Source organism: Macrobrachium rosenbergii, chromosome 36, assembly GCF_040412425.1.
Source record: "Macrobrachium rosenbergii isolate ZJJX-2024 chromosome 36, ASM4041242v1, whole genome shotgun sequence".
NCBI lineage: Eukaryota > Metazoa > Arthropoda > Malacostraca > Decapoda > Palaemonidae > Macrobrachium > Macrobrachium rosenbergii.
Window position 1 is genome coordinate 1,519,956 of NC_089776.1, and position 16,280 is coordinate 1,536,235.

The following is a 16,280-nucleotide window of genomic DNA, read 5'->3' on the forward strand; positions in this document are numbered from 1 at the left end:
GAGAACAACACACTTGCCTCAGGACCTACTACACTTTTTAAAACACACTTGAACACTCACAAACCTACCATTGTGAACAGACTCACTTGCCTCAGGACCTTTTCTGAGAACAACACACTGCCTCAGGTATCTATTTATATCTCAACACACTTTCTCAGGACCTACCTTTTAGGGACAACAAACACACTTGCCTCAGAGAGAGAGAGAGAGAGCAACAACACATCTTCTGCCTTGATCAGGAAATACCAGGTACAACAACACATTTGCCTCAGGACCTCTCCCCCATGGTACAAAGCACACTTGCCTCAGGTGTGATATTTCTGTTTAAAAAAAAATAGTTTTTAAGAAAAAAGATAAATGAAACTTGAACTTGACAGATAGGTCATTAGTGCAGCATGATGTCTTAATTTGATTCAATCTGCTGAAGGAAAATGCTGCACTTATTGCAGGGTAAGTCATTTATTTATCCCTTCATTCACCTGCCTACCTCCATTCTGAACTCTGTTATCTCAAGTTTTGACAACCATTTCCAGATAGTCCTGAGGGAGAGAGAGAGACATACATGGTGATGGTTGCACCCTCCTTTTAGTGCAACAAATAACATTTTGAAAGTGGAAGGTTTTGTGGACTGTTCTGTTTTCATCATTACCTGCACCAATGAAGTTTGTTGGGACAGCATAAGATGGGGGAGGACAGTTGCTTTAGATGCTTTTCATTATAGACTATTTTGGGTACAATTACAAGTCCTTCTGTTCAATAAGCGTATCATCATCAAATAGGGTTGTGGAAATTTGACAATGCTATTTCTAATCCCTCAAGCTGATATTCGTTTGCCTTGACAAAGCAATAAAAAATGTCTCACCAACCCAAAGTTGGCAAATTTTTAATCTAGGTTGTTTATTGTAACACATTTCTTTGAAGATATGTATTGAGCATTGCCATGAATGTGGATAATGAGACGCAGTTTCTCCAGAAAATCTCAACAGTGATAATGAAAATGTACATGATTTTGAAATATTTTCGGTTTAATTAATTCTCAAAAAATATTTTTATGAAAATTTAAGTATAATAGAGAGACAGAAACATGAGGGGGTGGTTGGATTAAATTAAATCTCAAAACTTATCATAATTAAAGAGTGCAGACACAAAATACCTTAAATGTTCTAAATGTCAAATAAAAATTGGTTAATTCTTCTGCCTCACTTTCCAAACTTCATTCAAGTTTTTTGAATTATCTCATTTCACAGAGGTTTTGGATTCATTTACAAATTTTATTTCACTGTTTTTAATACTTCGCTGTGGTTACCTTAATATTAATATTTGAAAATTAGTAAATATTTTTTTATCATAATGTATTGTGTTTAGTCGTGAAAATAAAATAAAAATCAGTAAAAATCAGTAGTTAGTGAATATTACTCCATGAAAAAATCCGCGAATGTGAATTTTCTTCCGTTGTATGCGTTGGACCGAGTCATCTGAAATACTACCGTCGAGAATCATAAGAAAACCTTACTTTTAATCCTTTGGGTGTCTTGAAAACAACAAATCCTGCATTTTTATTTTTGAGTTTTTCATAGAAAAAAACCTTCCAAATATTGACCATTCTGCTGGTTTGGATGCATATTTCTTCCGATCGGCCTCAGATCGGTGTCGTCCGAAATACCTTCGAAAATCGTAAAGAAACCTCAATTTTTATCCTTTGGGTATCTTGAAAACACTGTATCCTGCATTTATATTGAGTTTTTGAACAAAAATCCTCCAAAATTTGACCATTCTGCCATTCTGGAGCCATATTTCTTCCGTCGGATCGGCATTGTCAGCATCGTAAACCTGGAACATCCATTGCAACCCAGGAAATAATTTTTTGATGAATATATTTGAAAAGCGTTGTAAACTCGGAACGCAGTAAGCCAAGCCCGTCGTAACTCACAGGCTGTCTGTATAACTCTTATCATAACCATTATTGGTTATACAATGCAAAAAATTATACAGTACAGTGTCAAGAAGAACAAACATTTTCGAGTAAATACAACCATGCAAGAGTGAAACCGTGTAAAGTAACCATGCATATTGTGAGGGACCACTATAATAATAATAATAATAATAATAATAATAATAATAATAATAATAATAATAATAATAATATTTGGGAAAGTCTCCTAATGTTTCATTAAAGATGACTCGGTTTCAACAGAATTTATTCTTTAATAACATTTCTCAATTTTTCTGATGACTGCCTTTTCTGTGGTGGGAAAGTCACTTAACAATTGTCCTATATTCATTTCATTCATAAGGCTAATGAAATTACACAAAGAATCTTATATAAATTAGAAATATTGCAAATTCTTAAAAGTAATATGTATTTTTCCTAGGTATAAACACATGTATGAGTGTTCCTCAGCAAGAGTTGGAAATCATTCGTTAAGATTTGGGAGCAAGGTCGTTAACTGGTTAAGGGGGAGCAGGCAGGGGATTACCCCTCCCCTACTGTTACCAGTAACTTTTTCCTTCAGCCACAGAGTCAGAGTGAGGTGGCTGAGGTGAGTTTAAGTAGTAAAAGGGCCCTGGTTTGTATATCTAGGAATAATAAAAATTACTTCCAAAATCTCTGATTTGTTCCCTTGGGAATATAAGCCACAGCCTTTCATATAGATTACTCCTTTGGTGGGAGTTCATCTCTCTTAACTGGCTGGGAGTTGAAAACACTTGGAAATGTCACGTCCCAGGTTGCGTATTGTGAAAAACGGGAGCAATCAGTCCTGTAACCCCCTATTTAGTCTGTTATAGGGAAGCCAGAGCAGCAGTGCTCAAAGCCTGAGAAACAGCGTCGGGAGCCTCATGCAGTTGAGTAAATTCTTGGAGGATCAGGTTGGACACGAGTCAGAAGGCAACTAAATCTGGCCTAAACTCTGCTGCCACTACCTCCTCCCCCACCTTTTATAAAGGTTGAGAGAGAGGAGAGAGAGAGAGAGAGAGAGAGAGCCTGCTGAAGCTCTAAGGCTGGGCGCTCAACTGAGTAGCCACCTACATGATCTACTGCACTGCAGAAGGATAAAGAAGCAAGAATGTTGAGAAGCCAGTCACTTTACCATTTAACCCCAGGATTACACCCTACAAATATCTTAAGCATGATGCTTACCTGTCTGAAAGAAGCTTGGATGCTACAAGACCTGATGAGCAGCCACCACAGGTCTTAAGCCAGGGCCTGTCGGTGACATCCCCTAAGTAGAACAGGGTAGAGGTAGTTTGTTGCTTCAGATACCTGCCCTCGTAACCTTTACTATCAAAAATTTACTCAGAAAAGCAGCAGTGGTTCCATGCCCCCTGAATTCATGAGGTTTTGCCTAGACTGTATGACCATCTGCTTCACTAGAGCTATTGTGAGCATGTGTGATTTGGCACAAAGCCAGAGAGGTGCAGGCATTCCTGGACTCCCACTTTCTGTATTCACCCAGTACTAACAAGAGCCACTGGCACTCTGGCCTAAGAGGTAGCACCAATAGATCACAACAGGCATAGAAGCCTCTTTACTGAACCACCTGCAAGGTCCCAAAGAGAGGGACAAAAACTCTTATGTCTCTCATCAGGAACTGACGAGTTCTGGATTTCTACAATACATTCATGAACTAACAAGACTGAAGAGACCCAAACCATTTAACTCACCAACATGCTTTGTCAAGGCTAAGAATAGCAGGAAGAGATGTCAGACTGTGAAGTACAGAGGTCACATCCTGCTCCAGAGGCCGAAGTCCTAAGGATTGCAAGACTGCTTGTAGCTCTTTACAGGCATAAATGGGCCAACTGAAACTGAGAGACTGATGTCCTTCAATGTGAAGGCATGGCTCAAGGCTGCACCAGCCTTTCACCACAGTGACTGAGAGGAGCTTGTTTTGAAGAAGGCAGCTGAGGAAGTCCAAGATCCATTAAGCAGAGGCCCTGATTGCAGAGAGCCCTTCTATGACCTCAATCTTAGAAGATGGCCCACTCTCTCTCTCTCTCTCTCAGGAGGGACTACACTGCCTGATGATACCTCAAAATGTATGGGTGACAAAAAAAAAAAAAAAAAAAAAAAAAAAAAGTGGGCCATGGGGAAATTTCTCTCAACCCAAGAGGCTTAGCACCCCTCCAACCATGAGTAAACCCAGCCTCCCAGCCTGACAGGGAGTAGTTCTCTCAGGTGGGTAGTGGGAAAGGTACAGCAGGAGCAGGGAGGAAGGGATTGGTTGGATTCAGTGTTGTCAGCATGGGGGTGTCCCCCTTCCCCATGAGGCCTTCCTGTCTTTCCATACTGCAAGTGAGAGCATGGTCAACCAATGAACTTGTTGCAGGGAGAAATATGAGCTGCAAGATTTCCCTCTTCAGGAAGAACAGAACTTATAAGGGTCAATACTTATGGGGGACATGAAATGCTAACAAGGTGCCCATGTCCCTCACAACACCTTTAGTCTTCCTTTTCTTCTTTGTAATTCAAAAAGAAAAACAAACCCTAAAAACAGCGCAAACACAACAATCAGAATACTCACCCAAAACCTCAATGACAGTAGAGAGAGTGTGCACCAAACAATGACTCAATGATTATCCACCAGATTGCATTGATGGATACTACTACATAAAAGGCTGTGGTTTGTATCTCCACAGGAACAAAAGGTGGTGAGCCTCCCACTTCATGTTATCTGTGAGATTTTGTGTGAGGCACTGAATTTTGGACCTGCCCTGGAGGGTAGTATCTAAGTTACAGTGTTATTTGCCCTCGCTCATAGGGACAAGTGCAACTGACATATCTGCCCTACATATGGTGATGTCAGTTTTAATTTTAGGTTTTTGGCTGCTGCTATAAGTTCTCACGATATAGTGACTCATCCATCACAAGAAGCTAAACCACATTTTGATGCATACAGTGGACCTGCACTAGATTGTGGATTGGCATTCACAGCTTTAGTTAGTCGCAGATTTTTCTGTGGAACATATTCCCAAACATATCCCGGAAAATTTACTAATTCGCAAATTTTTTCGTAGAGCAATAATCACTAATTACTGCATCTTCAATGTATTTTCGTGACTAAAAACATTTTTATGATAAAAAATTATTTACTAATTTTCAAATATTACATAATATTAATGTAAACACAGCAAAATATCAAATCATTAAGGAAAATATAGTAAATTATGTAAGATTTTAGAAAAATATCAATAAAATATCATTTCACTTACAGTGTCCATTTACAGACAGTCCCTGGTTTACTATGGGTCTGGTTTATAATATTCCAAGGTTGCGACACCTTTCAAATATATTCATCAGAAATTATTTCCCGGTTTACAAAGCATGTTCTGGGGTTACGACGCGTCATACGCCGATCCGATGGAAGAAATATGGCTCCAAAACGGTAGAATATTTCAAAATTTGGAGGTTTTTTGATGAAAAACTCAATAAAAATGCAGTTTACATAGTTTTCAATATACCCAAAGTACTTAAAGTAAGGTTTTCTTAGGATTTTGATGATTTTCAACAATTTTTTGGTTTACGACGATTTTCGGTTTAATACGCGGCGCAGGAACGGAACCCCCATCATAAACCGGGGACTGCCAGTATACTGTATTGTTATATTGATCTATCATCATCGTAATATGTATAAATAAAACCGATCATCCCGACATTTGTAACTGTTTTACCAATGTAAACATACTTTAGTTTACCCCTCTCTCTCTCTCTCCATGATGACACGCTATTGGCTGGAAGAGTTGGAAGTAGCCAATCACACAGCAAGGTACCAGCTTTCCTTGATGCTGACTGGCTTGTAGCATTACACACCATTGGCTGGAAGGGTTGAAAGTAGCCACTCACACAGCAGGGTACCAGCTTTCCAAGTTGCTGATTGGCTTTTAGTTTGGATGCTTTGTGTACGTACTGTCACTAGTGTATTAAATATTTTTAATGTGCATCTGTACTTTTGTTCTCTTGCTCTCTTTCTGTGCCTGAATATAGGGGTAACTTTATTAGTTTTCCCACTTAGCTGTAAGCCCTATATTTTTAAGGGTAATAAAATGACTTTGAAATTATTTAGTGTTTTACGATGATAGTTTAAGGGGCGGTTACACCATGAGGCCCCATTATAAAGTAAATGCTTGTTGCTGCCTTATGATTGAAGGAATTCGCTTCAAATTTTTACCACTTATCATACAATTAATACTGAAAAAATACAAGAGGGGAAATAATGAAATTCAACCTCTAAGTTCATAAATTTTGCAGTTGAAAAAATGTTTTGACAATCTTCAAAAATGATAAAAAAAGTTGCACTAAAAATAATTTCCCCTCTTGTAATTATAGATATATATACTAGTTATACTATGCACTGTAGAGGTTTCGTTAACTTATGTTCAGTCGTTTTGGAGATCTAAGCACTTAGTTTTGAAAAAAGAATGTTTTGAGAAAACAGCAAGAGAACAAAATTATTGCTTTATTTCTTGATAACTATAAAACTATGACAGTTACAAAGCTGATTTTTGCACTAAAACTATTTCGCCATATAAGAAATATGCCCTAAAATTTACAATATAATCAAATGAATAGAACTGTGCTCTCTATTGATTTATACCTTGCATAAAATTTGCATTTATGAGGAGCACTGACGCCATAAGGCCCCATTATAAAGTAAATGACTGTTTCTGACTAATGACAGAAGGGAGTTGCTTCTAATTTTTACCCCTTATTCTACAAATAATACTGAATAAACAAAAGCCTTGTTTCAGTCTTCTTGGAGATCTAAGCATTTAGTTTTGAAAAAAAAGTAAGTTTATGTTGGACTCAAGAATCTTGAAACAATCAGGAATATCGGATTCCTGAAGCCAGTTATTCCTATATCATTATAAGCCAGTTTCTCTCTGGCACTACCACTAGAGAGAACGGGATATTTTAATGGGGAACAATTATTTTTGACTAAATTTTTTCACATTCGTTTTTCATGCTTCTTTTTAAAATTTGTCATTCACAGTTCCGTAAAAGCGATGAACAAAGTGTTCCATGAACCAATCTAAACTTTTTTTTTAGCAATAAAGTTTCAAGAAATGTTTATTTACGTAAAATAGTCCAAAATAGTGTATATCTCAAACTTGATCCAACCTAGGATTATTCATAAACTCTTACATTTTTTACAATCAGTCATTTACAGTGACGTACAAGCAATGAACAAAATTGTCCACGAACCAATCTAAACATTTTCTTTTTAGCAATAACGTTTCTAGATATGTTTATTTACACATAAAGCAATCCAGAACAGTGAATAACTTACTTGATTGATTGGTTATGAAATTTAGGTCTTGAAGACCAAGCACCAGAACCCATCAGGGTTATTCACCGCAGCGATGAAGATGAAATATAAAAATTAATGATGTGATTGATAATGAAAAGGCGAATGGTAACATACTGTACTAGTAAAATTCAGTGTTAAAATATGAACGTAAAAAATGAAGAATGATATAATAATAAAAACCATAAAAAATAATATATATAAAAATTATATATTTAAAATATATTCTTAATGTACAAAATAATTATGACAAATTCATCCTATCCTGAATTATTCATACAGACATTTTTCACAGGTCTTTTTCACAATTTGTGGTTCACAGCATCTTACAAGCGATGAACAAAACTGTCAATAAACCAATCTAAATTTTTTTTTTAGCATTATCGCTTCAGGATATGTTTATTTAGGCATACAACAAAACTGTTTAACTAAAATTTGATAATTCCCCAAAATGCGGCGGTCAGAGCGCCCCTTAAGGTATATTTGGTGCTTTAACTATTAAAATAGGCAGTTATAAGCATTTTAGCTAAAGGTATATTTGGTGTTTGAACTGTTAAAATAGGCAGTTATAAATGTTTTTTGAGGGGTAACAAGATATTACCGATTTTAGACGTTTGTGGGTGGTTGTGGTCCCTAACCCCCGCAAATACATGCATGTGTATGTGTGCGTTTGTAACTGTATATGAAAATGAGTATAACAGGTAGTCCCCCAGTTACAATGGGGATGTGTTAAAATGGACCTATTGTTAGTCGAAAATATCATGAGTCGGAGGCAGCCTAGCCTTCACTATACAGTATAATCTAAACATATATGGTAGCCTAGCCTACAATATACAGTATACAGGTAGTCCCTGACTTACATCAGAGATCCATTCCTGAGGAGGGGCATAAGTCGAATTCGGCTTGTCAGATCTTAACATTAAACAATTCATAAAAATGGAAAAAAATTTAATAACTCCTCACCTAAACAATTTATAAAACTGAAAAAGTGAAGAATTCCTTACCTAAACAATTTATAAAAATGAGAGAGAGAGAGAGAGAGAGAGAGAGAGAGAGAGAGAGAGAGAGAGAGAGAGAGAGAGAGAGAGAGACTGTTTGCCCAGGTACTATTCTTCACGTCAATATGTCAAGATGATTGACAGTTTTTAGGCCTAAATCCCTCCCTTTAAGTGAAACAGCAAAAGATTGGGAAAAGCAAATAATTGTGCTAAAATCTTACCAAATTTACTATATTCTCCTTAATGAACTGATATTTTGCTGTGTCTGCATTACTTTTAATATTTGAAAATTAGTAAATCATTTTTTATCATACCCTGCATACCTTAAACTAAAATGACTATAATTGCCTATTTTAATTGTTCACTGCCTATTTTAATAGCTCAAACACCAAAACTGTACATTATAGGAAATAATAAGTTTAAGATTATGTAAACCATATGGGTACTATATACCCACATTAATTTCCTAGTTATTGAAATGCAAAAAGTTGTAATTATAGCATGGAAAATATGAAACAATGAATGACAAAGTAATGTCAGGTTGATCTATAAAACTATACAAAACAAATAAACAAACAAGCTACATATGCATAAAAAATCTCTATCTCTCACTCTGATCTCAGAGAGAAAGAGAAGAGAGAGTGAACAAAAATACAATTCATGCACCAATGACAGTATGCACACAAAGCATCCAAGGTACAAGCTATGTGATTGGCTACAATCCTTCATTATTGTAGTCAACAGCGAGCAAAGAGAGAGAGAGACCCCATTGAGAGAGAGAGAGAGAGAGAGAGTTATGTTTACAAAGGTAAAACAATTACAATTGTCAGTTTTCTTATAAAGTACATATTACAATGAAAATGGATCAATATCGACGGATTTTATTGATATTTTGCTATTTTTACATCAACAATGTATTTACTACCCAGCCTAATGCCTCCCAACTCAGCGATGTAGCTTCAGGTTTTCATTGTATGTCAGAGCCAGATTTTAAAAAATTTTTTTTGAAAAGCATTGTAAGGTTGGATCAACATAGGTCAAGACCATCGTAACCCAGGAACTGCCTGTACTCTATACATATATGGTGCTGTACTGTAAAGTACTGTTAATTCTTTTTATTTATAATTATTAATATCAGCTAATTCTGGAGGTTCTATGCAGACTGACTTATGATATTACTGTACAAACAGAGAAACTGCATAACACAAATATGTATCGGACTGTGTACTGTACTCACCAAGTTTCAGTTCATTGTCGGCTTACTTGAATGGTATCAGGCTGCTGATGGCTACGTTGAACTAGTAAATATCAGAAGAGGAGGATGGTGATGATAAAGCAGCAGGTTTATCAAAGTGCTCCTTTTCAGCTGTTGGTTCACGAGATGTAGAGGGTCGAGGCTCAAACGTTGTGGAAGGGGATGGCACTGGAGTAGTGTTCTTAAGGAAGGCATCCATTGCAACTTGCACAGTGTGTTTTTTTTGTTCTTCGTAAATGACTCTGTAATGTGCAAGAACATCTTGAAGCCCTCTCTCAACTTTAGCAAATCGTTCCAAATTCACATCCATTTCACTAAACAGTTTCATACCATGTTCAACTGAGGCAAATGCTTCTGCCATTGTCTTAGTCATAAACTTTTGCTCTGACTCTTCTTCAATTTCTTCTGCTTTTTTTCTCTCTTCTGCAAGCTCGATTAAATCTTCTGCCGTTAGCTCTACATCTTGTACATCTATGAGCTCTTGGATATCTTCCTCTTCAAGTTCTAAATCTAAAATTTTCCCAAGTGACACAATATTTTTTTTAATTTCCACAACTGTTCCATCCTTATTGAAACCTTTAAATGAGTCCACATACACTTGTAGCAGATTTTTCCAAATCCCATTCATACATTCTTTCTTTACCTCCATCCACGCCTTTCCGATGTTTAGAATGGCATTCAGAACACTGAATTCTTTCCAGAAAGTTCTGAGCTCTTTGTCCTCATTATCCACAGCCTCAACAGCCTGAGCAAATGTGTTCCAAATATAACAGGCCTTGAACATAGCCATGGCGCCCTGGTCCATGGGTTGTATGAGAGAATTTGTGTTTGGTGGCAGAAATACAACTTTTATGTTCTCGTTGATATCTCCGATGTGCTGAGGGTGGCCAGGAGCATTGTCAAGAATCAGCAGAATTTTGAAGGGAATATTGTTTTCCCTGCAATATTCCTTCACCTCTGGAATAAAGCAATGCACAAACCAGTCTTTGAATAGGAGTGCAGTCATCCATGCTTTCTTATTATGCCGGTAATGCACAGGAAGTGCATGTTTGCTGATTCTTGCTAATGCCCTTTGATCTCCTGAGTGATGAATCATGAATGGCTTGAGTTTATACCCAACCACATTTCCCCCAAGCAGGAGAGTCAGTCGATCTTCGTATGCCTTAAACCCAGGCATCATTTTTGACTCTTTGTGGATGTAGGACCGTTCAGGCATCCGCTTCCAATACAGCCCTGTTTCATCAACATTGAAGATTTGATCCGGCAAGTACCCTTCATCAACGATGATCTTATGCAAAGCATCCTTAAATTTAGCAACTCTTTCGGCATCAGTGCTTGCTGCTTCATCGCTAATTTTCACACTATGAAAATTATGGCGGGTTTTGAAATGCTGAAACCAGCCATGACTTGCTACAAAATCTTTGGTGTGGGCATCATCGTAGTTTTTCCTTACTTCCTCGAAAAACATGTGCGCCTTTGTTTGAATAGTCAAGAGGCTGAGTGGCATATGCTTTTGTATCTGGTAATACATCCATGTGACCAGTAACTGCTCCATTTCTTCTAACGGCCCTGGCCTCTTCTTTGTTATAATCGTGGAATGAATGTGAACTGTCATATGATGTTCAAGTTCAGTTTTCTGAGAAAATGCTTTCCCACAGTCATTACATTTAAATGGTTTCTCTCTAGTGTGAACCCTCATATGAACGTGAAGATCACATCTCCGAAAAAATGCTTTCCCACAGTCATTACATTTAAATGGCTTCTCTCCAGTGTGAACCCTCATATGACTGTTAAAATGACCTTTCTGAAAAAATGCTTTCCCACAGTCACTACATTTAAATGGCTTCTCTCCAGTGTGAACCCTCATATGACATTCAAGTTCAGTTTTCTGAGAAAATGCTTTCCCACAGTCATTACACGTAAATGGCTTCTCTCCAGTGTGAATCCTCATATGAATTTTAAGAGAAGCTTTCAGAGAAAATGCTTTCCCACAGTCATTACATTTAAATGGCTTTTCTCCAGTGTGAACCCTCGTATGAATTTTAAGATTACTTTTATGAGAAAATGCCTTCCCACAGCCATTACATTTAAATGGCTTCTCTCCAGTGTGAACCCTCATATGGCATTCAAGATGAGTTTTCCCAGAAAATGCTTTCCCACAGTCATTACATTTAAATGGCTTCTCTCCAGTGTGAACCCTCATATGACTTTCAAGACAAGTTTTCTGAGAAAATGCTTTCCCACAGTCATTACATTTAAATGGCTTCTCTCCAGTGTGAACCCTCATATGACTTTCAAGATAAGTTTTCCGAGAAAATGCTTTCCCACATTCATTACATTTAAAAGGCTTCTCTCCAGTGTGAACCCTCATATGACTTTCAAGATGAGTTTTCTGAGAAAATGCTTTCCCACAGTCATTACACTTAAATGGCTTCTCTCCAGTGTGAACCCTCATATGATTTTCAAGATAAGTTTTCCGAGAAAATGCTTTCCCACAGTCATTACATTTAAATGGCTTTTCTCCAGTGTGAACCCTCATATGAATTCTAAGATAACTTTTTTGAGAAAATACTTTCCCACAGTCATTACATTTAAAGGACCTCTCTCCAGTGTGATCAATCACATGACTTTCAAGATGAGTTTTCTGAGAAAATTCTTTCCCACAGTATTTACATCTGAATGGATTCCCCAAAATGTGAGCCCTCACATAACTGTTATGATGGGTTTTCTGAGAAAAAGCTTTCCCACTTCTAAGGATTCTTTTCATGGTGACTTTCAATATGCTTCAAGAGAATTTGTTTCTGGGAAAATATTTTGCCACATTCACAGAATCTGAACTGCCTCCCTCCAGTGTGAACTCATATTCAAACTGTGAGGTGGTGTTTCCAACAAAAGTGATTTTAAAAATTGCACATAAAAATGGCTCCTCTCTCATATGAACAGTAGTATCTTTTCCGACAAGAGATTTTCAGAATTTGCTTCAATTTTTCTAATCGGGGAAAGTGCACACTTTCCATAGCGTTCAATGTGCTACATAAAAAAAGCAGACTCTACACTTCACATACCAGGATATTACACTAATCCAGGACACTAAAACTTGGCAAGAATATATGGTAATGTAAACCAATGAATCTGTCCCCTTTCTCCTTCAGCCCTAAATTTCTTGCAAAAATCTCCAGAAATTTTCATAATCTTGATGGAAGGTTATGTCTGAAATAAGAAAATACAATACAACCTAATTAAAGAAAACAATGACAGAAGTGTCTATGAAAATGAAAAAGAAACTTTTTAAAGCCTTTGCCCTTTTTCAGATATACAAATCAGAAGCATAATAAAAAGTGTTCTTTGGCACAAAACTGACTTGAGCATTGAAGCCTGTGAGCATGGTACACTCCAACCTCTTAAATACGAACCTTGGGACCAGACCACTTCCGGAAGACAGAAAATCCCAGAATATAGAATACATCCCTCAAAAATGAAGCCCTATGTAAACATAGTTTTGCAAACTAATTCCCCATAAAAACAGCCTAATTGCTGCCTTAGCCTACTGCTTTGTTAAGTTCAGACATCACTTTTTATCATGTTATTACTCATATATATATTTTCACTTTATCATTTTATAACTCATATATTTTATGCCTTTGGACTCTTTCTTCATACTGTATAATTTTCTTTAAATCAGTGTATCTTACATAACACACTTAGCCTACATTCCCGAGTTGGCCTAACCGTAAGTCAACTACTTAAGTTTTTCAGAATCAGCAGAATATAGGTGACTTTCATCTCCTAAATTTACTATCTTCATAATTATCACTATTAGTCTCTCCGTCATTTATTCTGATTGTAAAGGGTAATGAGATGACAAAAATAAAGAATGAGTGTTGGCAATCACTCAGTGTATTTGACACTTCACTGTCAAAAAAGTAAACAAAGCACACTACCAACTCTTGAGGAAAATGAACACTAAACATTCACCAACAGGAGGGGAAGGATAGAAAATCTTTTCTAGCATAGATAAAGCTTTATGCTTGCACTTCTAACCTCTAGCATCATCTGATCTCATGGGTGGTATATCGAATGGGTAAATATACTGTACATCTATATAAAAGAAATGATCAAGACCGTATCACCTGGTTCCTAAGCACTCACCCCACAAACATGGGTAGTTTTACTTGGCCAATGATAGACCCAAAGATTGATCTACGAGACTGATTGGAATGCTGCTCCAGCAGTCAATTGCGATGCTGCTGCCTCCACCTGTGGTAGGGAGACTCCCTCCACACAGGGACATTCTAGTGACAGACTGGGACACAGACGAGTTAGGTCCGGGTCAACCTCAAAGATGGCAATATTTCCTCTGGTGAGCTAGAGGCAGAGGAAGTGTTTTGTATGAACGGCTGGACCAGGAAGAATTCTCTTGCCCGGGGGAGCATGGAGCAAGAGAAGACTGTCTCTCCCTTGGCATCATTTAAAACACGTATCATTCTAATGATCCACACTACAGGTCTCTGCAACTCCATAGGAGAGAAACATTCACAAGAGCCCCTGGCAAGCTCTTAATCATTCGGCATACATCCTGTCCAGTCTGCAGACGAGACCAGGAATGTAGGCTTCTAAGTAAAGGGCCAGAAAGGGAACAAGAATGTTCCTGGTCCCAAGCCCCAAACCTGTTTGGGTTCTTTCTTAAAGAAAAAATTCTAAGGAGGAGACAACAAGTGAGATATTGTGAGCACCCCTGCCCCGCCTGCCAAAGACCAAAGACCAAAGTCCCAGCAGGGAAGCGAGGCCTTGGGCAGTTGTCAACTGGCAATGATGACGTCTGCCTGGGTTGGGGAAAGCTGTCCTGCTCACACAAACATGAGCAGGGGATGTTACATGAATGTGCTTCAATCTACTTAGAAGCCGAGGTTTCTACACTGAAAGATTGAGCAGCAGATCACCTCTTGCCTCGCCTGAGCCATTGGGCCACCGTCCCTTGACCCCTGGTCCACTATCTTGAAGAGTGGGAGGGGGGTGACAGAGCACCTGCATGCTCTCTACTCACGTTTCCTCACTGGTCTTTGCTGGCAGCTGGGACCAGGTCTGTAGACCAGGGACACTTGCCAACCCTGATAGAAGGGTTACCAGGGAAAGTACCAGTACACCGGGGGTCCAAAGAAGCCCGGGTAGCAGTTGCTCTTCGTGTGGTCAGCAACAGCAGTGGTATCATGTACCGCTAGTGAGAGCAGTTGCAAAATAATCTTAACAGCAAAAATAATGGTAACATATTACACAAAATAATAGCAAACTACCGTGGACAATTAAACAAACAGAAATCTGTACTTATTTATTATTCATATACATGAATTAATACTTCGTCATCTCTCCCTTAGCCTGCAATACAGCCTGGATGCGCTTAGGCATGGAATCAGCAAGGATCATGAAATATTGAGGGTCCCTCTTAGTGCACCAGGTCAGCTTAATCTCATTCTTAAGCTCATCCATATTTGAGGGCTGGGCACCTGCAACTTTGTCTTTAATAACTTTCCAGGCATTTTCAATTGGGTTTAAGTCAGGTGAATGGCCTGGCCACTCTAAAACAGATACATTGTTGTCTGCAAGCCACTTTGTTACTGTCTTAGTCTTGTGACATGGAGCCCCACCATGCATAAAAAATGCAGAAGCATGTAACCTGTAAAACTCTAACATGTGGCCCTTAAGCATTTCTAAATATGTTGTTCCTTTCATTGTTTCCCCCTTAGGCAAGAAATACAACCCAGCTCTACCCAATTTACCGGTAAATGGCCCCCACACCATAACACTCTGTGGATGCTTCACGATTTCTACGGTAAACTTGTGATGATATCGGGACACACTCTTGGGCCTCCTCACAATATTGCTGGCATTTCTAACCATTCTAAAGGTTGGTTCATCTGAGAACATAACGTCACGCCATTGTTCCATGGTCCAGTCTTTATATTTCTACAGAAAGCCAGCCTTTTCTTCTTCATGCCATCTGTGAGGAGCGGCTTCTTTGCAGCACGGGCATGGTAGTCCCAGGTCACGCTGCAGGCGATGTCGACAACAACAGACGTTTCCAAGCAGATCAGGATGCATTTTTTTGAGTGCAGCCGCTGTAATTGAAGGATTATTCAATACTTCCCTCTCCAGAATTTTATCTGTCCTCAGAGAGGTCTTCTTCTTCCGTCCACAACCTGGTTTCCGCTGTGGCACCACTCCTGGTGGGAGACCAGCTGCCGCCTTTTTCAAACTGTAAATAGCTTGGCGAGAGACACCAATATCTCTGGCCACACGAATCACAGAGACTTCCTGCTCCAGCTGGGCAAGGGCACGGGCCTTTTCTTCATTTTAAGCTTATGGCGTCCCATTATGTCAACGACAAACTGAGCTGTAGGCCGCCAAAGATGACTGAAAAATGTGCAAGTCAGGGGCTGATGGAGTAACTTGTTACAAATTCTCTTACACCAACAGCTCAGCGAGCACTGACAATTCCTGCCAGTTTTCCCGCTCATATGGGTTCAAGGAATCTGCCAACCATCGACAAATCTCTGGTGACAGTGGTATGGCAGCCGTGATTTTGAAGTTAACAAACATTTGATGTTAAGATTATATTTGCTTTTTGCTGTAAACATTAATTTTGCTGCCACTGTAACTGTTGCATCCTAAAACGAGCAGAGGTACCATGGTACCGCCAATGAGATACCTGGCCTGGAACTGCTAGCC

General features: G+C 38.5%; 1 protein-coding gene across 1 annotated transcript in view; it reads right to left on the minus strand.

Moving 5' to 3' along the window:
• Positions 1-4,075: 4,075 nt before the first annotated feature.
• The window catches only part of LOC136856548 (uncharacterized), a 156,563-nt gene continuing 144,358 nt past the window's right edge, over positions 4,076-16,280 (minus strand). The window contains exon 3 of the mRNA XM_067134387.1: positions 4,076-12,767. Coding sequence (XP_066990488.1) covers positions 9,601-12,324 — 2,724 coding nt within the window. The 5' untranslated portion in view covers positions 12,325-12,767 and the 3' untranslated portion in view covers positions 4,076-9,600. The remainder of the gene's footprint in view (positions 12,768-16,280) is intronic.